Source organism: Loxodonta africana, chromosome 2 (genome assembly GCF_030014295.1).
Source record: "Loxodonta africana isolate mLoxAfr1 chromosome 2, mLoxAfr1.hap2, whole genome shotgun sequence".
Lineage (NCBI taxonomy): Eukaryota > Metazoa > Chordata > Mammalia > Proboscidea > Elephantidae > Loxodonta > Loxodonta africana.
Genome location: NC_087343.1, coordinates 75857246 through 75885088, shown reverse-complemented (window position 1 = coordinate 75885088; position 27843 = coordinate 75857246). Strand labels below are relative to the sequence as shown.

Below are 27843 nucleotides of genomic sequence, written 5' to 3'. Positions count from 1 at the left end.
GCCACCAGGGTTTCCAGTCATTTAGCAATTAACTAAGTTTCAAAATAAATATTGAGATCATGCAGAAAGAACTAGTATTTTAAATCCTGCTACAACTTCAGCATAAGTAAAATCTGGCATGATTAGTTTAAGGCACGCCATGCAATGCAATATTGTTTTCAGACTTAAAGAATGAGGTCTCCATAACTCAGCCACTAATCCGGAATACAAGGGTCATTTCTGCGTGGCTCATTTTTTTTTTTTTTTTCTTCTAATTATTATGCCAGCAAAGACAGCAGAATTTCTAGCAAATATACATTGGAGTACTTACTTTTATATTTGCCTTTGATAAATAGCATATCCATCAAAATATTGAATGATGTGGAGTCTGGAAAGAAACCTTGTAAATGCTAGAGAAGAAAAACAATACAGCTTGGTTAAAAGTTACAACTATAAAGGTGGTACTTATATTTCATCTTAACCATCCAGGATTTATTTTTCTTTACCTTTATTCTTCTGGCCTCCTGAATTCCCTAATAAATCTCTGATATACTAAGAATTAATTTTTTTAAAAAACATAAAATGCTGCCTACTCTCTTGGCTGCCATGCCTTTGGGAACGGGCATGCGGAACACAAGACAAGAGGCATGGGAAGAGATCTCTGGGTTTCAGAAATACAGCAAAGAACGCCTTCATGAAATGTGGCTCTGCTATGTTTAGGGGAAAAGAGACAAGCCAATTCAACCGGCAGGGCTAGTCCTGGAACTTGGGTACCACGAACTTAACATAAGATGGAACCTAAAAATATACTCGAGGACTAAGACAGGACGGTCTCGTGCAACTAGATCCTCTTTTGGCAAACAGATAATGTAATTGTTTATTCACTTTTTGAAATACTTCATTAAAATAGTGGTTCTCAACCTTTTTCTTCTAACATGTTTCATGGCATGCTAGCATGCATGACATGTGATATGCAAATGTGCCATTAAATGTCTTGCTCAAGTTTGTTCTTTTTTGAGATCCTGCAAGTCAGACTCTGTTCTAGGGGCTGAGAATAAAGAGTTGATGAACAAAACATACATTCTGCTCTTAAATTCTAGCAGGGCTATAGTAATCAGACAATGAACAAGTAAATAAAACAAGTGACAGAAATAAAAATATACTTTCAGATATCAATCAGGGCTATGAAGAATGATGACACAGGATAAAGGGAGAGGGACAATGGGTGGAAGTTGGTCAGGCAAGGCTCTTTGGGAAGAAACCTTTCATGGACTGAATTGTGTCCCCCCCCCCCAAAATACGTATTAACTTGGTTAGGCCATGATTCACAGTATTGTGTGGTTGTCCTCCATTTTGTGATTTTAATTTTATGTTAAAGAGGATTAGGATGGGATGGTTATACCCTTACAAAGGTCATATCCCTGATCCAATGTAAAGGAAGTTTCCCTGGGGTGTGCCCTGTACTGCCTTTTTTTATCTTACAAGATATTAAAAGGAAAGAGAAGCAAGCAGAGAGTTGGGGACCTCATACCACCAAGAAGGCATTGAGGGAGCAGAACTCGTCCTTTGGGCCCAGGGGCCCTGCTCAGAGAAGCTCCTAGTCCAGCGGAAGACTGATGAGAAGGCTGACAGAGAGAAAGCCTTCCCCTGGTGCTGACGCCTTGAATTTGGACTTCAGGCCTACTTTACTGTAAGGAAATAAATTTCTCTTTGTTAAAGCCATCCATATGTGATATTTTTGTTATAGCAGCACTAGATGACTAAGAGAAAGCCTGAATGAAATAAAGGAGAAAAGCTCAATGATGAGGGTGTAGGGCATTCTAGTTAGAGGGACCAACAGAAGCAAAGGCCCTGGGGCAGGGCCGTGAACTTGGTATGTCAGAAAAATCGAGACAGTCCAGCATGGAGTGAGCAAGAAGGAAAGAGTGGTAGGGGATGAGAGAGCATAAATAGCAAGGGGTCTGAGTTTTAGTCTAAGTGTGATGGGAAGCCACCAGAGCAACCTTATCCAACAGAAAGATAATGCGAGTCACAAATGCAAGCCACATATTCTAAATGTTCCGGTAGCCACATTAAAAGAAATAGACGAAATTAGTTTTAATACCAAAAAGTAAAACCAAACCCGCTGCCGTTGAGTTGATCCCTACTCACAGTGACCCTACAAGACAGAGTAGAACTGCCCCATAGAGTTTCTAAGGAGTGCCGGGTAGATTCGAACTGCTGACCTTTCGGTAGCAGCTGTAGCACTTAACCACTAATATGTTATTTAACCCACTAGATCCCAAATAATGTAATTTCAACATGTAATCAATATGAAAAATTATTGACGAGCTATTTTGCATTCTCTTTCATAACAAGTATTTGAAATTTATTAAGTATTTTATACATGCAGCACACGTAGCCACATTTTAAGGGCTCAGTGGGCGCACACGGCTAGTGGCTACTGTAGTGACAGGGCAGCAACACAGGGCGTTGAATGGGGCCACAGTTACAGAAGCAGGATTAGGCTTTAGGTCACCTGGCTCTAATGCAGTTCATTCCAATACTCCAGGGAACATATTTATACATTTATACATGAATTTTTCATACACAGGTAGACTAAAAAAAAAAATTCTCATTTTTTTCTTTTAATCATAAAAATTAACACACGCTTGTTGTAAAATAGTCAAACAATACAAAAATGTATAAAGTAAAAAGTATTTTCTATAATTTTAACCCTTAAAGATAACCAGTGATTTGGTATATATTCTTCCAGATTTTTAATACATATATACAAATATGTAAATATGCATATTTCTTTTTTAGGAAAAAAAAGGATCAAATTATCTGTACTTTCTAAAAACCACCTTTTTTTCTGCTTACTTATATATTCGGGTCTTCTTTCTAATACACAGGTATCCTTAAAGAGGAGCAAGCCTATAGCAAAAATTTCACCATGAACAGACAACTTTATATGAAAAGGAATAAAAGACAGAAGGACAGTTAGTTATGGAGGTTCCTAATAACACTAAAACGTACATGATGGTCAGCCCTGGCCTCCAATCTAACAAATGCTTCTGACCTTGGATGAGATTATAATGTCACTAGGACCCAGTTTTCACATCTATAAATAAAGATAATAATAGTATCGGCCTCACTAGGTGGCGTAGTAGTTAAGTGCTATGGCTGCTAACCAAAGGGTTGGCAGTTCAAATCTGCCAGGCACTCCCTGGAAACTCTATGGGGCAGTTCTACCCTGTTCTATAGGGTCGCTATGAGTCGGAATCGACTCGACAGCACTGGGTTTGGTTTTTTGGTTTGGTCACTAGGGCTGTTGTAGAAAACAAATGGAATAAAACATGTATAAAGTGCTGCTTAATAAACACAATGCCAAGGATGTAGTGAATATTCAATAAATGGTGCTTATAATGATTGTTTTTAGGAAAAGAACACCAAACTATGTGATGTATTTGAAAAGTGGAAAGCACTTTACACATGTAAAGTCTTCAAGTGAAAAACAAAGATAGAAGCACACGTAAAGGGTAGGAAAGGCATCTTAAAATGGCAGCCAGTCTTCCACTATCTCCCATTAAAAGCTATTAAAAAGAGAGGGTGTCAGTCCCCAGTTGACCCACATCCAAGGTAGGTAGATATCTTATAATCTGTATGACTGATGTTCTAAAGAGATCTACGCCTCTTCAGAGAAACTGACTCCAAGGGAGCTTTAAAAATGCAGGGAAGAGCTGATCCATTCAATCCAGTGGCCCCTCTTGGAAAACATAATCCAGAAATAACATGTATGGTAGAGATGCCTTTCCTCACATCACCAAAAATACCCCATCCTCAGCACAAGGAGATCGCCCTGGAAAGGAAAACAATCAGTAAAGAATAACCTGGTCTTTGATGAGCTCCAGGGCAGATTCCTCAAGATCCAACTCGTAACAGAGCCTCATGAAGAGTGGTCCAAACTTATAATTCCCCAAACTGACATTTCTGTTCTCTGCATGGTACCTGGTAATCAAAACAATTCAATGAGCCAACAGGTGGGATGCACAGACCATGGCAGTTGCTCTGCTAGGTGTTGGAGACACAATGAAGAATAAAGTACTCTTGTAGTCTGGAGGGGTGGAAGTGCAGACTTGAAAAGAATGAGGAATTCTGGAGTAGAAGTATACCAGGCATTAAAACAAACAAAAAAAAAACCACATACACACACAAACAGGGTTTGTTAGAGGCTGACATCGCTTATAAAATAAAAGGAAGGAAAAACATACATTTTAATCATCTTCTAAATCACCAGTAGTCTTCCTAGGACCAAATATGGGCATATTAGGGAAAAGCAGGGGTCTGGCATCGTTAAGAGCATTTGAATGGCACCATGTTTTTATACGGGCCTCGCCTAGAGGGAGCAAATGAAGAAGTAGGCTCTGTCCTCCTTACAGCTGGCTTCATCCCCATGTAGGACAGCAGACAACCAACAGATGCATTTTATAATTTACAGCAATTTCTGTTTTTCTAAGCTAGGGGAAGGAATATACGCGTGCTACAATCATCAGGCTGAACAAGTCAAATTCAGTTTTGAAATTCTGAGTTTTAGGAAAAAGGCTATTTCAAAGACAGTGATCTTTTATATGTGGCTTGAGATTTCTACAATTCTGCCAGTCTGCCAATGAGCCCTGGCGGCAAAACGGTTAAGCACTCAGCTGCTAAAAGAAAGGTTGGTGGTTCGAACCTACCAGTAGCTTCGTGAAAGAAAAGACCTGGTGGTCTGCTTCTGTAAAGATTTCAGCCTAGGAAACCCTATGTGACAGTTCTACTCTGTCACATAGAGTCGCTACGAGTTGGACTCAGCTCGATGGCACCCAACGGTAGCAGCCGGTTAGAACTACAGAACTGTATGTTGCTAGTGGAAACTTACTTTCACAAACCAACTCCTTCCGCTTTAGACACTAGGAAGACAATCTGGTGACACCTCATGAAGAAGCACCTCATGATTAATTAATTACTTGTAAATCAGATTTTAGGAAGATTCATTATTTAAGAATGAATGTCAAACACCACGGGAAATACTCTGACTTTAAAAATGAAATAGTTCTTTTTACTGTCTGTTAAAATGGCATTATTAGAATAGCATTATGTCTAAACAAATATACTACCAAATAAAATGATAACGTATACTTTTTTAGGTACATTTCATAATTATAGAAGCTACAGAAAATATGCATTTCTTCACTATAGCACTTATGAATAAACTACTAAAAGACAATATAGTGTAGTGCTAAGGGTTCAGACTCTGGCTCCAAACTGAATGAGTTCAAATCCTGGCCCTTTTACTTACTGTGTAACCTTGAGCAAATTAATTAACCACTCTGTGTCTCAGTTTCTTCACCTGCAAAATGGAGATAAGAGGAATACCCAACTCAAAGAGTTTTTTGTGAGGATTAAACGAGATAATGTGCCTGGCACAGTATCTTCAATATTTGCTGGCTCATAAAATTTAAGACAGACTGGGTGTCATGGATTGAATTGTGTCCCCCCAAAAATATGAGTCAACTTGGTTAGGCCATGATCCCCAGTATTGTGTGGTTGTCCTCCATTTTGTGATTGTAATTTTATGTTAAGAGGATTAGGATAGGATTGTAACAGCTACCCTTACTCAGGTCACCTCCCTGATCCAGTATAAAGGGAGTTTCCTGGGGTGTGGGCTGCACCACCTTTTATAGGTCAAGAGATAAAAGGAAAAGGAGGCAAGCAGAGAGTTAGGGACCTCATATCACCAAGAAAGCAGCACTGGGAGCAGAGCGCATCCTTTGGACCTGAGGTCCCTGCGCCTGAGAAGCTACTCGACCAGGGGAAGATTGATGATGGGGTATCTTCCTCCAGAGCCAACAGAGAGAGAAAGCTGTCCCCTGGGGCCGACACCCTGAATTTGGACTTTAACCTACTAGACTGTGAGACAATAAATTTCTCTTTGTTGAAGCCATCCACTTGTGGTATTTCTGTTATAGCAGCACTAGATAACTAAGACACTGGGGAATACATCTTTAAAACCAATATTACTTTAGCCTCATGAGCTACTTGTGCTAGATTAAAAACAAAATAAAGCAAAAACAAAACAGGCTTCCCAATTTAAATGATACTGATACTAATAAAGTGCTAGAAAGTCACTGAGATAATGTATAACCTTCTTCTTGACAAGAAGCATTCAAGTAGGAGGATTTAAAATCCCCCTATAAACTAAACAACAATATTTGGTCAAGATTATGAGGAGATTACGTTGCTCCCAATTTTTAGCTCATTCTGGTTCATTATGTACTCTTCTTTCCCACCCGTGGGCTGCCTGTCTCAGGAAGAGAGAGAACAGGTTGGGTAGGTCATGGATCCACCATCTTCCCACTTGTCCAGCTGTCCACAAGTAGAGGAAAAGGACAACTGGGTAGAGAGTTATTAGCATCAATAAAGGAATTATGAGTCACACTTTGAATGTTTATGATAAAAATAAGAGCGGAAAGAGTGTTAAGAATTTTTATACTGTTTTGCTACTCTTACAAACATCTAATAGCTTTGTGTAGTAAAAAGAGGGGTGAGAGGGAGACAGGCCGAGGGTGTCAAACAATTCAACTTTAAGAAACTTAAATAACTGAATTAGATTTGTTGATACATATGACTGTAAATTAGCATAGCCCTTTTGGAAAATAATGTGGCCATTGTGCTGGCAAGCTTTAAAATGTTAATACCCTCCAATCTCAAAAATAAAATAAAGAGTATACCTTATTCATAAAGTTGCTCAACATGGCGTTATTTATACTGGTGAAAAATTGGAAATAATTTAGATGGGGAACCATAGAGGCATGGTTCATTAAATTACCTAACATACCATGCAATACTGTATAGCCATTAAAAGTATGAGTCCTAAGTATATGATTAATTAACAAGGAAAAACATTTACGCTATAATACTAATTTAGGAAACTAGGAAATATGGTAATAATTACAACCACGTAAAATAAAGCCTTCCAAAACACCAAAATCTTTGTATAAACAAAATGTGTGATAAAATATATCAAAATAGTAACAGTGGTTTCTTAGGTGTAGTAGAGAGGCTCCAAAGATGGCCACCATCAACCCTTTCCTTCCTCCCCATACAGTGCTGCTCCATCCCTGCAGAGGTGGAGTCTACTCCCCCTTCCCTTGAATCTGGGCTGCCTTGACAAAGGGAAGGCAACAGAAGTGAAGCTGTGCCAATTCTGGGTAGCTTTACAAGGCCTGGCAGCTTCCACTTCTCCTATGTGCCAATGCACTCAAGCTAGACTAATGAATGGTGAGACACTACAAGGAGAAAGAGGCCATACTGAGGAGCAGGAGGCATCAGAAATGTGAGTGAAGCTTTCCTGGACCTCCTACCATAGCCTAATTGCCAGGTGACTATAGATGAGGACTGATTTTAGCTGATACCAATACAGAACTGCTCAGTTGGGCCATGCTTGCATTCCTGACCCACAGAATTGTGAGAAGTAATAAGTAATTGTTTTAAGCCATTAAGTTTTGGTATGGTTTGTTATGCAGCAACAAACAACTGAAACACCAGCATTTGTGATAATGTTTTTCTTCCTTCTTTTTTGGTGATTTTTGATGAATTTTGTGTAATTTCATTTTTCCTTTTCCTTTTAAAAATAACATTTTTTCATATTATAAAATTAATAATGTCCAACGTAGACAAATTTGAGAAATCAAAAAAGTATATGTTTAGATAAAATATAATCTATAATTCCTAGAGAACTACGGTTAACTTTTGGTATATAGTCTGGTCTTTTATAATGAATTTTTTGTGTTTTTCTCTATATAAATGTACACATAAATGCAGGTGCACATACACAAGTATCTCTTTAAAGAATGGAGAAGGGAAGCAATGAACTTAATTTCAGAAATCGAGCCTACTGATTTGGTGCCATACCTCTCACTGGTAAGCTAAACATCTGCTGGGTTTTCTAACAGCAGGCTACGATTACAATGAGTTCCTTCTGACATGGGAAACTCAGATAATAGTTCAGAGAGGTATACTGGGCATAAAACTGGAGGAGAGAGAATAGTTAGGAGTCCCCTGAAGTGATCCAAGTGAGACACGTGGAGGGCTGAACTAAGATACTGGTAATGTGGATAGAGAGGAGAGGGCTAGAGGTAAGAGAGACTAAGGAAGTGGAAGAGGAGAGGCAAATGAGATAAGGGAAAAGGAACTCCCAGGTATCTGTCCTTCGTAAGTGGTCAGTGAGACAGAAAACACAGGAAGAGGAACACGTTGGTATACGTTGGATCTGAAGACCTAGAGAACATGTAAGTGGAGATGGTGAATAAGCTGGTGATTTCTTTGGGCACGAATTACCTGCTTTTCTATTCTCAACACCTGGCACACAGTAGTAACCCAATAAGTGTCTGCCGAATGAATGAATGAATATAAAGGTCTGGAGCTCAAGTCAGGCACTTGGACAAACAATTTGGAAGTCATCGGTGAAGAAGTGACAGCTGAATTCTTGGCAGTGGAAGAGACTGCTCAGGAAAAGGAAAAGAATGAACTGAGATGAGGGCTGGCAGGGTTCTAGGGAAACTCCTTACCTGTAAATGACATTTTTAGCCAGCTGTATATCACCCTGAGAGTCACACAAATGAAGCAAGGTTTTCAGCTCCTCCTTTAAGATGAGTTTGTTCTGGGCCAACTTCTCTTCCAAGTTTTTAAAATAGGTTTCTGGAAGAAAACACAGTATGGTGGCCATCACTCGGGCTGACTGGAATTGCCAGGAGGCTACCCTGAGGAAGATGGGACACCTGAACCTGGCTCAGTGCAAAGGGGCTCGGAGGGGGGCTCACAGACATGCACTTCCCTCTCCAGCTCACCTCCTCTAGGGCAGTGTGTCAGAACATGGCTCTGAACCAAAGCATCTATGTCATATGGGGTACAGTCCCAGGTCCCACTTAAGACTCTACAAGACAGAATCTCTGGGGTCTCTGGTGTGTCTGTGTGTGCGGAAACACAAGAATACACATTTTCTACTTGCTGGGAAATTCTTACGCATACTTAACTCTGAGAAATACTGCCCCAGAAGCTGAGCCCAAATAACTGAATCTATGAGAGATACATGAGGAAAAAAAAAAAAGAGAAAACATAACCAAGGTACCCATACTATCAACTGGCAGGACACCAAGCAATAAAGCTGAAAGGAAAATGTGAATTGAAGATGGGTTTACCCACAGTGTTTGACCCATGTGATCCAGGAACACTTCACATTTCTTTCATTTGATTCAACTTGACCTCTCTTTCATTCCTCTTGGTGCTCATTACTCAATTGTGAGAAAACATGCCACAGCTCTGCGTAATGCACAGGGGGTAGAAGACAGTCTCTAAACAGCAGCAAACTCCACATTTAGCACAGACTCATTTCAAGGTGGTCAATCTATCCTTGTCCCTTGTCATTTCTGCAAAGAACTTATGATCTCTGATCAACTGTGGGGACAGTCAAACACCAATGAAAACACAGCCTCTTGGGATTGGGACGGAGCTGTATTCTTGCCAGAATGTGGAGTGAGATGGAAGGCAGGCACTAAGCAAGCATCTGCCTTCCGGTAGGCAAGGCTGTTCTCAGCATCAGAAGCTGCCAAGAAAAGTCTACAGGGTTTGTCCCAATGCCCAGAGCACTGAAGGAATGCTGCTTACAGGAGCTGTACAATATACATAGAAAACATAAGAACTGCAGGCTGAGGCAGACACTATTCTCAATTTAAAAGAAGGCCCACTAGGTCTGAGACAGTGCAGTGGATCTTCCCATCTTTACTTGTATAACCACATGACGGTTAAAGATTTTAGTGCTGGATGGATCCGAGCTGATGTCTAGGCTCTGTCACTTGGATGGTGTGGGTGAGAGATCTTAGCATCTGTGAGACCTGATTCCTCTTGTGTAACGTAAGGATCAAGGCACCTACTTCAACAGGGTGTCCTGAGATAATGTATGGAAAGCATTGAGCACAGGGCCTAGCACATAATAACTGCTAATAAATCAGACATTATTGCTTTCATTTTCATTCTCTCTGTCACTTGTTAGATTTAAGAGGATTTATTCTATTAAATATTTCTGAACAATTTCCAATCTAAAAGATTTCAGAGATGACTCTACATCTTTTCCCCCTTAATCCTTTTAGTAAGTCTTAAGAACCCAAAATTTCAACAGATTTGTATTTTAAAACAAATCAATCAAAATATAAGTGCTTATCATATATTCATACTCAATGGTATCCTTCTCTGTGTATAACACAAGGACGGACAAGATATGGTTCCTACCCTCAACATGCTTAGAGTTTATTTGGGAAGAAAAGATACATTTCTATGAAGCTATCTGAAAGCAATGATGGACAGGCGATACGTGACTGGTTATAAGCAAAAGAGGAGAAGAGAGGTAAGTGGCAGGAACAGACCAGGTTTGGTGGAAGCGGAGGGATACTAGTAAGGAAGGGGGCTGGATAGGATTGGATAACCAGGGGGCACACCAGGTATGGGATCCGTATAGACTTGAGAATGAACTCGGCAAGCATGAAAGGTGGTGAGGGGAGAATTTTGACTAGATTAACTAGGAAATCGTATTGGACTCCAGGAAGACAGGGTCCATTTATGCAAGAGCTAGGAAGCCAGTGGGGTGAGTTTGTACATGATGTGGTGTGCAACATAGCACCACTGCAGATTCTTAAAGTGAGGAAGTGTTGACAGGGTTTTATAAAGATCAGGCCACAGTGGAGTAGATTGGCACTGACTACATTAACTGCCTTACAAAACACATGTACAACCTTCACAGCCTGTTGAAGACTACAACAAGTCGTATAGCGGCTAGACTAGGACATGGAGCCCTAACTCTGCAAACCTCCCATTGCTTCAAAATACATGGTTGAAAAGGGAAGACAGAAGTAAAATCTAGATTGATTCTACAGAACTGGAGATTAATATATTGTCGCCCACTTCTAACGTATATATTCTTGTTCCGTAGGTGGTATTAGATAATAATATGATTAGAGGAGTGGCGAAGGAAGACTGATTTCTGGAAGACTGGACTTCAAGGGAATGCTAGGTGCTCATATATACTAGGCAGTGAGATGAAGGGCCTATAGCTGAGACATCAGTAGGAACAAACAACTGAGGTCTTTAAAGAGATGAGAAAATTGCTTATGTTTATAAAGAAATATGAAGTACTGGGAAAAACTCAGTGTGCAGGAGGGAGGGAATAAACACAAAACTTCTCATATGTTGGAAAGGAATAGACTAGGGTTGTGGTACTGTTGGTTTTTTGTTTGTTTTGTTTCAGCTTTTTATAATAAACATTTTCAAACATACCCAGAGTAGGAAGATCGTACAAAGAACCCCCGCGTACCCATAACCCAGCCTCAACAATTATCAAAATGTTGCTGATTTTGCTGGTGGCTAAATGGTCAAGATTTTGGCTGCTAACCAAAAGGTTGGCAGTTCGATTCCACCAGCCACTCCTTGGAAACTCTAAGGGGCAGTTCCGCTCTGTCCTATAGGGTCACTACGAGTCAGAGTTGACTCAACAGCAACAGGTTTGGTTTGGTACCACCCTTCTTAATCCCGCTGGATTTTTTCAAAGTAAATCCTAGACTTCTTGTTAGGCAAGTTTCTCCTCTTTTTAAAGAAATCTTTCTTTGATCCTATTGACTTTCCCAGCATGGAAAGGGAAATATCAAAATGTAGTATCACACATAGTAAACTGTTTTGTGTCATTTTATTTCATTTATATACAGGTAAGTATGCACGTACTGGTGTTGCAGTGTAAAATATATTTTTTGCTGAGATTGCATCAAAGGAATTTGAAAGCCAGTCATCTGGTGCAGTTCTTCTTAACTTTATTGCAGATATGAATTGTCTGGGGTGTGAGGTTTTGCATTCTACCAACCTCCAAGGTGATGCCTGTCCTGATGGTCCTCAAACCACACTTTGAGTGGCATGGATTTAGAGAGGACTGGTTACAGCACTAGCTTTAGTATTTTTTCCTGCAATCTTGGGGAAGGAATTAAGAGGACAGCTGTAGACTCTGCAATAGCAGACAGCAAGATGAAAAGTAAATATAAGGTTAGACTAGGAAACTTAGAATAAATGGTTCCAAGTTTTTCTATGGGACATGAGTTCATTGAGGGAGAGAATGAATAGGGAAAAAGACAGGAAACCTGAATGACAGATAAATGAAAGAATTGACAAAATAGATTCTATTACCTTTGGTGCCAGGGAGATTATGTGCAACAGTCACCTTCTCATGCTGAAATTCTCTTAATTTCATAATACCATCTGTTAGTAGGTATCGTTTAGCTAGAAATTAGGGGAAAAAAAAGTCATTTTGATTGCTTTATACTTAACAAACAACATGATAGGGTATGATTGAATCTTTTTAATTAACTGATCTTATCTCTATCTATTATAAGCCGTCTAGCCAGGTTTATAGCAACCCCTCAGATAGCAATCCTGATGGGAAGAAACATCTCCAAACTACCAGGGAATGCAGTCCTCAGCCAAGCAAGTTTTGTATGTGTGTATGTGAGATACGTTTACATACATACATATATATATACACATATACATGTATATAAAAAAATATACACATATATATATACATATACACACGTGAGAGGAAGAGAGGATAAGTTACTATGTCAGAATCATCTAGGGAGCTTTTCAAAGCTATACATGTTGATGTTTTCCTCCCCCAATTCTAATATATGTACATCTAGCAGGAGCCCTGGTGGCGCATTGATTAAGCATTGGCTGTGTCAAAAACCTAAATTTTTTAAAGAAACACCAAAAATTAGTGTAACAGAATATATTTATTGCGAGTAGATACCATTCGAATAGGGCATTGTCACCAGAACAAGTCAGGAAGGTGCTCTGAGGTCACTGTTAGGTTAATTTCTCAGAAGATAACATCAAAGTACAGGACAGGGTATGGAAACAGTCACCAAGGACATGCCATACACCCTAAAACAGCCTCTAGTCAGACCCTGGAGTTCCTGCTTCTGGAAGTTGGCTGCACATAGTTAATTTTCCAAAAGAACCCAACGCTCTGCTAAGCTGCTCTTACTAAGCTATTGTTCCACCTGAAGGTGACTCCAGGGAACCAGTTCTATCAAGGTTCAAAAGGACACATGAAGGTAGATGGCCTGTGTGGCTCACCCCAATTCCATGATACGAGAAATCTAGATTCCAGGAGAATCAAAGTGATTTTTTCAGCTGCTAACTGAAAGGTTGGCAGTTTGAGCCCACCAGTGTCTCCACAGAAGAGACCTGGTCATCTGCTTTCATAAAGACTACAGCCTACGAAACCCTATGCAGTAATTCTACCCTGTCCTAAAGGGTCACTATGAGCCTGTCAGAATTGACTCAGTGGCACACAATAACTATTGAACAAATGTTATACTGATCCATAAGGATATGAAGATGAACAAGACTTCAGGAACTCATGGTGTATCAAGAAAAATAAGCATGCAAATAAATATATTAGAGTAACATTAATAAATGCAGCAATAGAGCTATGTTCAAGGCATGGAGTAGTAGTACTAAGGAGCTAGTAATTAACTGTGTATGGGGTAGAGTTGACAGGAAACCGGGATTTAAAGAACAAATAGGTATTCACCAGCTGGGTAAGGGGTAACAAGGGCATTAAAAAAAAAAAAACAAAAATGAAAAACCACAGATAGTCCCTGACTTGTCATGGGGTTCCATTCCCACAACTCCCACAGTCCTGACTAAGTCGAATACCTCTCTTTTTTTTTAATTTTCATTATTATTGCCTTTCGTTATCAGTATCTTTATAAATTTAACCTTTGAATATCTTCAAGTTAACATCTGAGAATGATAACATCAGCACTTTAAGAGCTGCAACACTGTATTATGTATTACTAACAAAAAGATGTACCAAAAAAAAAAAGATGACCTTAAGTGCCATTCTTTGCAACTCCAGTGGGTTGTAAGTCAGTCAGGGACTATCTGGATATTTTTTAAATGAAGGTGCAAAACAGGCATCTGTAGTTTTGGTTTTGGCTGCTAACCAAAAAGTCACTTCAAATCCATCAGCCACTCTTTGGAAACACTATGGGGCAGTTCCACTCTGTTCTATAGGGTCACTATGAATCGGAACTGACTAGACGGCAACAGGTTTGGTTTTTGGAGAAAAGCACGTAGTGTAGTAGAAAAACCTACAGTGTGACCTTTGGAATTCCCAGTTTTGTCATTCGTGAAACAGGGGTTTATGACCTCTTAGGTCTGGTTCGAGATATACTCAAGACACACCTGAAATCACTGACCACATCTTAGTAGAGAAGGCGGATTTGGGAAACATGCTTTCTTTAGGATACATGAGGTAAAATGGGGTGTCGCTTGTACAAAAAATCACCCACCAGAAGGCTCTGTGTGCTGCAATAGCTGAAAACATAAAAAAATAAAAACCCATTGCTGTGGAGTCGATTCGGACTCATACCGACCCTGTAGCAATAACAACTTAGCAATAAAAATAGCTGCTTATTTATGGAAAGTGAAGTGGATGCTACTGTGGTGTTGTTGCCTGTGACCTTGGACAAAATGCTTAACCTGTTTCCTCTCATGCAAAAGGAAAAAAGAATTCTCCGCTGGGTGTTTTGAGGATGAAAGGAAGTAATGTATGTATGTAAAATACCTTACACCAATGCCTGGAACAAAGTTGAAGAATTTTTATTATTGCTCACTAGCATTTTTAAATTTACTTCTTCCCCTAAGGATGTTAAGGAATAATTTTATAAATAAGAAAACATGTTTAGGGTCGTTCAGAATGTTAGTTGCTGAGCTGGGACTCCAATTTTGGGGAGTCTAAGGCCTCTGTTCCCCAAACCTGCAGAAAAGTACACCCACGAGGGACAGGGGGTCTCGGAGAGTAACGTCGTCTCATCTAGGGAATACTACAGTCCAAAGGTCAAGACGCCACCCCAGCCAGCTTTCGGTCCTTTGGCACGCGTTGGTCACGGCACCCAGGTGTAACCAGACAGCAAGGACTTGCCCGCCAGCTCCAGGCCACTGAGTGACGCAGACATTGCTGTTACGCCTTCAAAGTGACGCCCGCTGGTGTCTAAGGATCCCTTCTCTCCCATCCCTCCTCCTTCCACAATTTGCCCAGCAGGCCTGGGGCCGCGATACCTCCGAGAGGACACCGGCAGCAGCAGGAGCAGGAGCCGCCCACACCGGGATACACCCAACTTCGCTGCGCCTGTAGCAGAAGTTGCTTGGAAGGCCGAGACGCAGCAGCCATGCTGTCGTGGGCCGCACCAACTGCGGGAGTCGGGAAGGGGACCCAGTGTCGGCCCTACAGCCCAGAGGGCCGAATGGGATTCGTCCAACCCCGCGCGCCCAGCGAGGTCGGCCTGTAACCCCGCCCCTTTCTCTGCCCGCAACCCCCGGCCGTCCTTCCCCTTGGTACGCTCCAAGATGGCGGCTTCCATACTGCGGCGTGGGTTTCTCCTGGTGCGGAAAGTGGCTCTGCCTCAGTTCTCCCCGGCAGGTTGGTGGCTGCTGCTTTAGTGGGGCTGCTTCATTAGGCCCTGAGAACTCTGTCCCTTGAGTAACAGGAATCATAGGTTTTCGAAATGACATGAAATGCATCTGAGGTCTGGTTGCCAGAGGAGCCATTTGGGGGTATTTGTAGCGCAGAAAAGGAAGGTAGTCTCTGACCCACCTCTGCCCCCAATATAATAGTGCCAGCCTGTCCAAAGGTGTGAAGAGCAAAGAAAGGTTATAGTATGAGGGACGTTGCATATGATTTGCTGGATTTGTGTGTTAGGGTGGTCGTCTTTTTGCTGACCATGAAAAATACAAATGTTCCCACCCCTGGGACTGTGAACTTTTTCTCCCTGCTGAGGCTGCGCTTCCTTGGAGGGGGTTCAGATCAACCTTTCCGGTTGCGTCCCAACACACGCACACTTGGCTGGACCGTAGTCTTCACGTCGTCGAAGAATTTTTCAGTACTGATCTCACTTTACTTGATGACCTTGGGAACAGTTTTCGGTTTTTTTGGTCTTGCTTCAGTTCACCACGTGTAGACAATAAATGTTAATAGTTAACGTCTAGAGTACTTTGGTATTTGAGTTGAAAGGCTGCCCACTCATGAACAACTTGGTGGGTTTGTTGATGAAAATATTGGGAATTTTTTCAGAAAGCATTTACAGAAGCCAAATTTGCAATGATTTTAACCACATAATCCTGAAAGGCATGCCTAATTATGTGATTAAAATGTAATAATAACATTCATTGTTTTGAATGCCCATTATCTCCTCTTTCCAGCCTGTAAAAAACCCCCGTTCTAACCCCTGTAAAAAAGCAGCATGCACTTTTGCTCACACTTTCTAGGAACAGCCACTAAATTTCAACTTGAAACCTCATAGTTGGCCGCTAGAAGTTTTCTGAGGATTAAGTGGTTGACCTAGCTGTTGAAGATGGTTAATGACACACATTACCAAAAGCATTAAGCGCTTGGTTAAGTGCTTGGCTGCTAACCTAAAGGTTGGTGGTTCGAACTCACCAGCCACTCTGAGAAGAAAGATGCAGCAGTCTCCTTCTGTAAAGATTACGGCCTTGGAAATCCTGTAGGGCAGCTCTACTCTGTCCTATACGGTCAATATGAGTTGGCATTGACTAGTCAGTAATGGGTATCACTATTGACAGCTCATTTCTATGTTTGTCATAGATATCTATTAGGAAAATTTTCCATTTGCCAAATTTAAAGTCTTCATTCTTATATCGATTTTCTTTTGTTCTACACTCAACGGAGATGGAGAATCATTACTAGTTGTTCTTTGTTAGTAGGTGCCATCAAGTCTGTTCTGACTCATACCAACCCTATATACAGCAGAATGAAACATTGCCCAGTCCTAAGCCATGCTCACAATCATTTTTCTTGAGCCCATTGTTGTAGCCATTGTGTCAATCCATCTCATTAAGGGTCTTCCTCTTTTTGGCTGACCCTATATCTTACCAAGCATGATGTCCTTCTGATAACATGTCCAAGCATGAATGATCCCTCCTGATAACATGTCCAAGGTATGTAAGACAGTCTTACCAGCCTTGCTTCTAAAGAACATTCTGGTTGTACTCCTTTTAAGACAGATTTATTCATTCTTTTAGCAGTCCGTGTTATAGTCAGTATTCTTCATCAACACAATTCAAAGGCGTCAGTTTCTTCTTTGGTCTTCCTTATTCTTTGTCCAGCTTTCGCATGCATATGAGACAATTGAAAACATCATGGCTTGAGTCAGGTGCACCTTAGTCCTTAAAGTGACATCTTTGCTTTTCAAAATTTTAAAGAGGTCTTTTGCAGCAGATTTCCTCAATGTAATCTGTCGTTTGATCTCTTGACTGCTGCTTCCATGGGTATAGATTGTGGATCCAAGTAAAATGAGATCTTTGACAACTTCAAGCTTTTCTCCATTTATCTTGATGTTGGTTATCGGTCCAGTCATGAGGATTTTTGTTTTCTTTATGTTGAGGTGTAATACATACTGAAGGCTGTGGTCTTTGATCTTCATCAGTAGGTGCTTCAAGTCCGCTTCACTTTCAGCAGACATGGTTGTGTCATCAGCATAACACAGGTTGTTAATGAGTCTTCCTCCAATCCTGATGCCCTGTTCTTCTTCATATAGTCTGACTTTGCAAATTATTTGCTTATACATATTGAATAGGAATGGTGAAAGATACAACCCTAATGCACACCTTCCTGACTTTAAACCATGCAGTATCCCCTTGTTCTGTTTGAATGATTGCCTCTTGATCCATGTACAGATTCCTCATGAGCACGATTAAGTATCCTGGAATTCCCATTCTTTGCAATGTTATCCGTAACCTGTTATGATCCACACAGTCGAATGCCTTAGCATAGTCAATAAAACACAGGTAAACACCTTTCTGGTATTCTCTGCTTTCAGCCAGGATCCATCTGACATCAGCAGTGATATCCCTCATTCCACGTCCTCTTCTGAATCCAGTTTGGCTTTCTGGCAGTTCCCTGTCAATATACTGCTGGAGCTGCTTTTGAATGATCTTCAGCAAAATTTTACCTACATGTGATACTAATGATATTGTTCAATAATTTCCCCATTCTGCTGGGTTACATTTCTTGGGAATAGGCATAAATGTGGATCTCTTCCAGTCATTTAGTCAGGAAGCTGTTTTCCAAATTTCTTGGCATAGATGAGGGAACATTTCCAGTGTTGCATCCATTTGTTGAAACATCTCAGTTGGTATTCTGTCAGTTCCTGGAGCGTTGGTTTTCACCAGTGCCTTCAGTGCAGTTTGGACTTCTTCATTCAGTACCATCAGTTCCTGATCATATGTCACCTTCTGAAATGATGGAACATCGACCAATTCTTTTTGGTATAGTGACTGTGTACTCCTTCCGTCTGCTTTGGTGCTTCTGGTGTCATTTAGTATTTTCCCTGTGGGATCCTTCAGTATTATAACCTGAGGCTCGAATTTTTTCTTCAGTTCTTGAGAAATGCCGAGCATGTTCTGCCCTTTGAAATCTTCTGTTCAACTCTTTTCCTTCATTTTTTCTTCCTTTTGCTTTCGCTATTGGACAGTCAAGAGCAAGTTTCAGAGTCTCTGCTGACATCCATTTTGGTCTTTCCTCTCTATTCTGTCTTTTTAATGAACTCTTGCTTTCTTCATGTATGATGTCCTTGATGTCATTTCACAACTCATCTGATCATTGGTCAGTAGCGTTCAACACATCAAATCTATTCTTGAGATGGTCTCTAAATTATGTGGGATATACTCAAGATCATACTTTGGCTCTGGTGGACTTGTTCTGTTGCTGGCTGTTCTATGCCTTTCATTCATCAAGAATAAACAGGTAAGACACAGAGAATTTTCCACACAAGCAAAGCATTATTGAAGAGGCTTGCAAGTGGAGACGAGGAGGGCCTAGGCAACGCTTACCCCCATCTCTCAGAACAAAGAACTTGCATGAGTTTTTAAAGGTTTTTGAGTGGGAAGGGGTTTATGTTTTTTCATAGGTATAGGCAGGGTTTTCCGTCAAGTGGCCCATCTGGGCAGGGATATGTTAACTACAGTGCACACCGCAGCAGCTTTCTAAGATGGCTTCAAGATGGCTCCTATCCCGGAGGCTTCTGGGATTCATAGCAGGACTTATTATGGGGTGCTGTGCTTGCACAGTCTGTCGATCCCTGAGTTCAATTCCCCGGATTCGACTGTAGCTCTCTGTAGCCCCTGGTGCAGGGTCACATAGCAGCCAGAGGTGGATGTTCTGTGCGTGGTTCCATCTGGTTGCTGTGGAAAAAAGCAGCTTTGAGAAAATCTATGAACTTTATTGTTAGGTTGCCTTGACTCATTGTTTCAGGGTGTGTTTAGTCTGTTGGTGATTATCCCTTATCATCTATTTGCAGCTTCAGTTATATACAAGGTTAAAACTGACCTTAGGGCCTCAGAATTCCCTGTCTTTGTTCTAATTTTCTTCAGTTTCAACTTGAACTTGCATCTGAGCAATTGATGATCTGTTCCGCAGTTGACCCCTGGCCTTATTGTGATTGATGATATTGAGCTTTTCCATTGTCTCTTTCCATAGATGTAGTTGATTTGATTCCTGTATATTCCATCTTGTTGTTTTTAGGTGCCATGGAGTCAGTTCCAATTCATAGTGACCCTGTGTACAACAGAACAAAATACTGCCCAGTCCTGCGCCATCCTCACAGTCATTGTTATGCTTAAGCCCATTGTTGTAGCCACTGTGTCAATCCATCTCATTGAGGGTCTTCCTCTTTTTCACTGACCCTCTGCTTTTCCAAGCATGATGTCCTTCTCCAGGGACTGATCCCTCCTGACAGACAACATGTCCAAAGTGTGAGACATAGTCTTGCTATCCTTGTTTCTAAGGAGCATTCTGGTTGTACTTCTTCCAAGAAAGATTTGTTCATTTTTTTGGCAATTCATGGTATATTCAATATTTTTCTCCAGCACCACAATTCAAAGGCATCAGTTCTTCTTTATTCATTGTACAGCTTTCACATGCATAGGAGGCAATTGAAAACACCATGGCTTGGGTCAAGCGCACCTTAGTCTTCAAGGTGACGTCTTCGCTTTTCAACACTTTAAAGACGCCTTTTGCAGCAGATTTGCACAACACGATGCCTCTTATGTTTGCTTGACTGCTGCTTCCATGGGTGTTGATTGTGGATCCAAGTAAAATGAAATCCTTGACAACTTCAATCTTTTCTCCATTTATCATGATGTTGCTTATTGGCCCGGTTTTGAGGATTTTTGTTTTCCTCATGTTGAGGTGTAATCCATACTGAAGGCCATGGTCTTTGATTCTACAGTAAGCGCTTCAATTCCTCCTCACTTTCAGTAAGCAAGGTTGTGTCGTCTGCATAACACAGGTTGTTAATGAGTCTTCCAGCAATCCTGATGCCCTGTTCTTCTTCCCAAAGTCCAGCTTCTTGGATTATTTGCTCAGCATACAGATTGAATAGGTATGGTGAAAGGATACAACCCTGACACATGCCTTGCCTGACTTTAAATAATGCAGTACCCCCTTGTTCTGTTCCAACAATTTTCAGTTGATCTATGTACAGGTTCCTCCTGAGCACAATTAAGTGTCCACATGTATAGTCACCGTTCGTATTGGCGAAAAAAGGTATTTGCAATGAAGATGTTGTTGGTCTTGCAAAATTCTGTCATGTAATCTTCCGCATCGTTTCTGTCACCAAGGCCATATTTTCCAACTACTGATCCTTCTTTGTTTCCAACTTTTGCATTCTAATCACCAGTATTTATCAGTGTATCCTGATTGCATATTTGATTGATTTCAGACTGCGGAAGTTGGTAAAAATCTTCAATTTCTTTATCTTTGGCCTTAGTGGTTAGTGTGTCAATTTGAATAATAGTCGTATTGATTGGTCTTCCTTATAGGCATATGGATGTTTTCCTATCACTGACAGCGTTGTACTTCAGGATAGATCTTGAAATATTCCTTTTGACAGTGAAAGCAATGCCATTCCTCTTGAAGTTGTTATTCCTGGCATAGTAGACCATATGGTTGTCCAATTCAGAACAGCCAGTATCAGTCCTTTTCAGCTCACTAATGCCTAGGATATTGATGTTTTTGGGTTCCATTTCATTTTTGATGACGTCCAGTTTTCCTAGATTCATACTTCATACATTCCAATTATCAATGGATGTTTGCAGCTATCTTTTGTCATTTTGAGTCATGCCACATCAGCAAATGAAGGTCCTGAAAGCTTGACTCCATCTATGTCATTAAGGTCGACTTTACTTTGAGGGGAAACCCTGGTGGCATAGTGGTTAAGTGCTACAGCTGCTAGCCAAAAGGCCGGCAGTTTGAATCCACCAGACCCTTCTTGGAAACTCTGTGGGGCAGTTCTACTCTGTCCTGTAGGGTCACTATGAATCGGAATCAACTCAATAGCAATGGGTTTGGTTTGGTTTTTTTGGTTTTACTTTGAGGGGGCAGCTCTTCCCCAGTAGTGTTTTGAGTGCCTTCCAACCTTAGGGGCTCATCTTCTGGCACTATGTCAGAGTGCTTCATTGCTATTCATAAGGTTTTCACTGGCTAATTCTTTTCAGAAGTACACTGCTGGGTCCTTCTTCATAGTCTTAGTCTGGAAGCTTAGCTGAAACTGCCATGGGTGACTCTGCTGATACTTGAATACCGGTGGAATAGTTTCCAGCATCACAGTACAACAAACTGACAGACATGTAGGGGCATTACTACTTTTTCTTTTAAAACAAAGAGAAAAAGTTCAGATGACTGATTGCAAATATTTTATTCCATTTTGTGGGTTGCCCTTCTACTCTTTTGATGGTATCCTTTGAAGCACGAAAGTTTTTAATTTTTGTGAAGTTGCCGTTCTTTGTCATTCATTCATTGAACTCATGTTTATTGAACACTATCCTATGCCAAGTATTGTGCCAGGTGCTGGGAATACAGCTTTGTCACCTTGTGCATTACCCCAAGTTTGATGTACTGAGTTTCTCTCATTTACCACTGGGGTGCTGAGTCACTGGGTAAATTATTGCTCTTGCATTATGTGAAATGGAGGTAAATATGCTGATCCAAGTCATACTTGCATCCTTTTTGCTTTAGGGTTGACTAATGATTGTAAAGCATTTGAATAATGAGCTAAGCAACAGCCCAGGAATTGTTTTGGGTTCTAAGAAAGAGTTTTAGGGCTCATCTAGGCTATAATTGAGTGGAAATAAATGGCTCCAAGCCCTGAAGTTATAGGAACAGAATTACCAGCATAAAATTACTCATAAGATCATTGTAAAATTTTTCAGTTTTTCTGTGTATTTTACTTTCTAGATGTTGAATGCATTTTGTTGTGAATGGAGTTGTGAACTATGCAGTGTTGGTTGCAGTATATTACTAGAATCTTTAAAATATATAATCTAGTAAATTGAAAATATGACAAAAATATGTTTAATAAAGATAGATATGTAAAATGAAACTATTGTGAAGCCTTGTTTGTTGAGATAATTGTCTTTTTCCTCAGAAAAAAGGTGGCTGCTTTCTGCGGCATACGTGGATAGCCAGAAATGGGAAGCAAGAGAAAAAGAACAATGTCACCTTGGTAGGTACCTGTCAGTCTATGGTATGTGTCGTTTTCAGTCACTGATGTGTGTGTATATATATATATGCATATACACATACACGTGATGTATGTATGAAATGATGCTTTCATGATGATCCAATCCAGGTAAACACATTCTTTAAAAGAATTAGACGGTTATTTCACACATGAAAAATCATTTTCTCTGTCCTACAAATTTTTGATATTTCATATTTGCCTTAAATAGCCTCCCTAAGTTAGGTAAACAGTTCTTTTCTTTCTTGTTTTCTTTCCATTCTTATCATATACAGTTGATTCTCATTATTTGCAGCAGTTACGTTCTGTAAAGCCTCCGTGAGTGTTGAATTAGCTAATACTGAACCATTGCCCCCAGCAGAAATACAGGGTTAGGTTCTGTGAGCCTCTGGTCACATTTTTGTCAACCAATAAGTACATAATCTTGTTTTATATGTGTTTCTGTTTAAAGACACCCTATTTAATATATATTATTGATTCATTAATATTGAGCTTATGGCCAACAGCACTATAATTAATGCTTGGATGAAGCTTATTTAACACATGTATTTTCCCCATAAGGCACATCACAGCCTTCTTGTACTTAGTAGCATTAGGCAGAGCTTCAGCACCGTTTTAAAAAGCGAAATCACCAACAAAAAGCACAAAAATGGGAAAAACATGACACTAAATAGACCAGAAAAAGGACACTTGTTTATAGTGTGAGAGCTGAAACAAAAAGTCAAAGTGGAACGTGCTCATTGGGCACGCACATGTCTTCAAATGACTGCCAAAGCACTGCGAGTATTGCTTTTAGGGTTACAGATAAATGTTAGCGAGTAGGCAAATTCACAAATAGAGAATCCATGAACGATGAGAATCGACGGTAGCCTTTCTATTTTACATTCTCTGCAGAGAAAAATAAATATTTCACACTTTCATCCTTTTCTATTGTCAGTCTCTTCATTTTTTTTAACTCCTTTTGTAGTCTCAGAGCTCTCTTCAGTTCTTCTCCATTACATTACAGTGATAGATTTGAAGCAGTTTTTAGTTTCTTATAAGCCATTTAGAGAAGATAGTTGTCTAACATCTTCGCAGATAGTAGCCTCCTGATTAGTCATGCTTTCGTTTTCCTATTCCCTGTGTCGTATCACAAAGATACTGCAGCATTTCTTTATTTATTTATTTATTTATTTTATTGTGCTTTAGATTAAGGTTTATGGTGCCAATTAGTTTCTCATTAAACAATTAATACACATATTGTTTTGTGACATTAGTTGCCAACCCCACAAAATGTCAACACTCACCCCTTCTCAACCTTTGGTTCCTCATTATCAGCTTTCCTGTCCCCTTCTGCCTTCTTGTTCTTGCCCCTGGGCTGGTGTGCCCATTTAGTCTCATTTTGTTTTATGGGCCTGTCTAATCTTTGGCTGAAGGGTGAACCTCAGAAGTGACTTCAGTACTGAGTTGAAGGAGTATCCGGGAGTATTATTGGGGTTTTTCCAGTGTCTGTCAGATCAGTAAGTCTGGTCTTTTTTTGTGAGTTAGAGCGTTGTTCTACATTTTTCTCCAGCCCTGTCCAGGATCCTCTATTGTGATCCCTATCAGACCAGTCAGTGGTGGGAGCCAGGTACCATGTAGTAGTGCTGGACTCAGTCTGGTGGAGGCTATGGTACTTGTGGTCCATTAGTCCTTCGGACTAATCTTTCCCTTGTGTCTGGTTTTCTTCATTCTCCCTTGCTCCAGACAGGGTGGGACCAGTGGAGTATCTTAGAAGGCCTCACACAAGCTTTTAAGACCCCCAGATGCTACTCACCAAAGTAGGATGTAGAACATTTTCTTTATAAACTATGTTATGCCAATTGAGCTAGGTGTTCCCCGAGACCATGGTTCCCCACAGCCCTCAGCCAAGTAATTTGATCTCTCAGGAAGTTTGAATGTGTCTATGAAGCTTCCATGACCTTGACTTGGTCAAGTTATGCCGGCTTCTCCAATATGGTGTACTGTCTTACTCATCACCAGAGTTACCACTAGCCTATTATCTATTTAGTGTTTTTCCCTCTACTCTCTCGTAAACCTCAAAAATTATTTCTTTTTTTTATGTAAACCTTTTCATGAACTTTTAAAATAGTGGTCTCATACAATATTTGTCCTTTTGTGATTGATTTATTTTACTCAGCATAATGCCCCCCAGATTCATCCATGTAGTGAGATGTGCAGGTTCATTATTGTTCCTTATTGTTGCATAGTTTTCCATCGTATGTATGTACCATAGTTTGTTTATCCAGTCATCTGTTGATGGGCATTTAGGTTGTTTCCAGCTTTTTGCTATTGCAAATAATGTGCAGCACTTCTTTTATGAAAAAACCAAGACCTAAAAGAAATCACTGACCTTATGAGCACTTTATAAAAAATGTACATACTTAGACTTTTGATTCTGCCTGCTCCTTAACAAATAAACATCATTAAAACCAAAAAACAAACAAACCCATTGCCATGGCGTCAATTCCAACTCATAGCAACACTATAGTACCAAGTAGAACTGCTCCATAGGGTTTCCAAGGAGCAGCTGGTGGATTTGAACTGCCAACCTTTTGGTTCACAGCTGCACTCTTAACCATTGTGCCACCAGGGCTCCATAGGTTTGAACCTCCAGCCTTTTGGTTAGCAGTTGTCTGATTCTCACTTTTTTAAGACCCAGCATAGCCTTTTTATAATAAATATTTTTAATGCCCTTCTTTTATTTTCCTGAAATGCAACTTACAGATAGTATAACTTATTTATGTATATCATAAAAATCAATATAATTCCCTAAACTGATACAAAAGTCCCTGTGCATGGGGTCACCATTAGTTGGGGGCTGACTTGATAGCAACGAACAACAACAAACAAGAAATAATATGTATTTCAACATATAAATAAATGCTTAGGCAAAACTACACTGGAAAAGCACAGTGAAGTGGCTAGATGCTTGCACTTAAATGCAGAGTCACTTTGAACATGACAGGTACAAATGCAGATGGAGACAGGTGTGTTGCACTGGCAAAATCAAATACCAAGAGTGGCATTATCATGAGTGATATAATTTTGTTTACAGAAAGGTAAACAACTCTTGATAAAAGTTCTGAACGCATCAGTGTTTACTTCCCTCAATTTACATGGTAGTTGATTTATAGAACAGTCAGCTTATTTTCATATTATTAAAAAGAACTGATTTTATGCAAAATGGAATTCATGTAGTTAAGTATAAACAGGTTTTTTGTTGTTGGTGTAGGAATGTCTGCCATGTCATAAATGGCATGGTATATGGGTAACTTTTTAAAACTTTCTACTTGGAAATAATTTTAAACTTAGAAAAACTGCAAGAATAATACAAACATCACTTATATACCCTTTACCCAGACTCACCTATTGTTATCATTTTGACCCATTTAATTTTACTTTTTTGTTCTCTCTCTATGCATATGTACTTTTTTTTAAACCATTTGAGAGTTTGTTTTGTATATCATTGCCTTTTCAGTCTTAATTCTTCAGTATATATTACCTGAGATGAGGATATTCTGTTATATAACTACAGCACAGTTACCAATTTTAGTAAATTTAGCATGATACAATAGTTTATTATTCATATCCCAATTTTGTCAGTTGACCCAGTAATGTCTTTTATAGCATTTCCTCTCCAATTCAGCCTAGGATCACATATTGCCTTTAGTTGCCTTGCCTCATTAGTCTCCTTTCACCTGGAGCAGTTCTTCTTCCTTTCTTATGACGCTGACTTTTTTTTTTTTTTTTTTTAAAGAAAATGGTCTTTTCATTCAAATAAAATGTTCATCTTTTTTGGAGGAGCCCTCGTGGTACAGTGGTCAAAACGCTTGGCTGCCAGCCAAAAGGTTGGTGGTTCGAACCCACCAGCCACTCTGCAGAAAACAAAGATATGGCAGTAGGCTTCTGTAAAGATTACACCCTTGGAAACCCTATGAGGCAGTTCTTCTCTGTCTTGTACGGTCGCTGTAAGTCAGATTGATTCGTCGGCAGTGGGTTTGATCCTCTTTTTGAGTTTGTCTGACACTTTCTCACAATTAGATTCAAGTTATTGTGTCTTTCTCAGGGTATCACATCTGAAGACACATCTGTCCATATGCCCTTACTGGTGATGTTTAGCACCCAGTCAAGTGTATCAGATTTCTCTGCTGTATAGTTACTGTTTTTTCTCTCGGTTGACTTATTGGCGGTCTGTGGGGAGACACTTTAATACCATGCAGAAATAGTCTGCTACTCATCAAAAGATTTCCCCTAGATTTAGCATCTGTTGATGTTTCTTGCCTCAGTCAATCTTTACTGTGATGGTTGCAAAATGGTGATGAGCAATCACTCCACATGTACGAGTTAGCACTCACTATTCTACTGTAAGCCAGAGTGCTGCCTTCTCTTTTTCTCCTTATCTATTATCAGTATGGTCTTGTGGATTTGTGGATTTTTTTAGTGATTCATTATCATCCTTAATTATTTTGTTGGTCAGATTGTCCCAGATTTGGCCAATAGGAGCCATTTCAAGCTAGCTCCTGTCTTCTCTGTCTTTATTATTGAACTTCCCTGCTTTCTGGCATAACAAGATATCCACGGGCTCGTCTTGTACCTTTCCTGCCCCTACCTGGGACCAACTGTTTCTTCAAGAAGTCCTTGTTCCTTTTAGTGATGAATGGTATTAAAAGCCCAAATTCTGGGTGCAAGGTATCCTCATTGCTACTGTGAAATCTTTGCTTCTTGGCCCATTCAGTGTACAGAGTTAGGAGAAATATGTATGCATATATATATAAACATACATATATGCACATGCATGTGTATACGCATACATATATATTTTAGAAACAATGAGTTCATACCTACCCCTCCAATTCCAGTTCATCCCCACAAGGTCTGTCTTGCCTTTCTCTATTCTGTATATCTCCCTTCTTCCATACTGAGATCCTTGGCTCCCAATGGGGACAATGTTTTGATTTATGGGACAGTCTCAGGAATTGCAGGTCATCTAATTTCACTGTTGTCTGCCCATTAAATGCCAATAATGCCCTCTAGTCTTTTTGACAGTCAAAAAGTTGTAAATATCTAAAATGCCCCCTAAAGCCAGTACTACTCATTTTGGGGACCACAGTCCTAGTGATGAGACCAACATGGACCCAAATCTATTGCAAGGCTATTGTGTGCTATGTATGAATCGTAAGCAAAG

The 27843-nt window shown here is 40.1% G+C and overlaps 2 protein-coding genes across 2 annotated transcripts in view; one reads left to right on the top strand and one right to left on the bottom strand.

Moving 5' to 3' along the window:
• Positions 1-15312, bottom strand: part of PTCD2 (pentatricopeptide repeat domain 2) — a 34042-nt gene extending 18730 nt beyond the window's left edge. The window contains exons 1-5 of the mRNA XM_064272968.1: positions 15163-15312; positions 12220-12312; positions 8568-8697; positions 3852-3969; positions 311-389 (exon numbers count right to left, since the gene is read on the bottom strand). Coding sequence (XP_064129038.1) covers positions 311-389; positions 3852-3969; positions 8568-8697; positions 12220-12312; positions 15163-15274 — 532 coding nt within the window. The 5' untranslated portion in view covers positions 15275-15312. The remainder of the gene's footprint in view (positions 1-310; positions 390-3851; positions 3970-8567; positions 8698-12219; positions 12313-15162) is intronic.
• Positions 15313-15392: 80 nt separating this feature from the next.
• The window catches only part of MRPS27 (mitochondrial ribosomal protein S27), a 96378-nt gene continuing 83927 nt past the window's right edge, over positions 15393-27843 (top strand). Inside the window, exons 1-2 of the mRNA XM_010588206.3 lie at positions 15393-15523; positions 22545-22622. Coding sequence (XP_010586508.2) covers positions 15451-15523; positions 22545-22622 — 151 coding nt within the window. The 5' untranslated portion in view covers positions 15393-15450. The remainder of the gene's footprint in view (positions 15524-22544; positions 22623-27843) is intronic.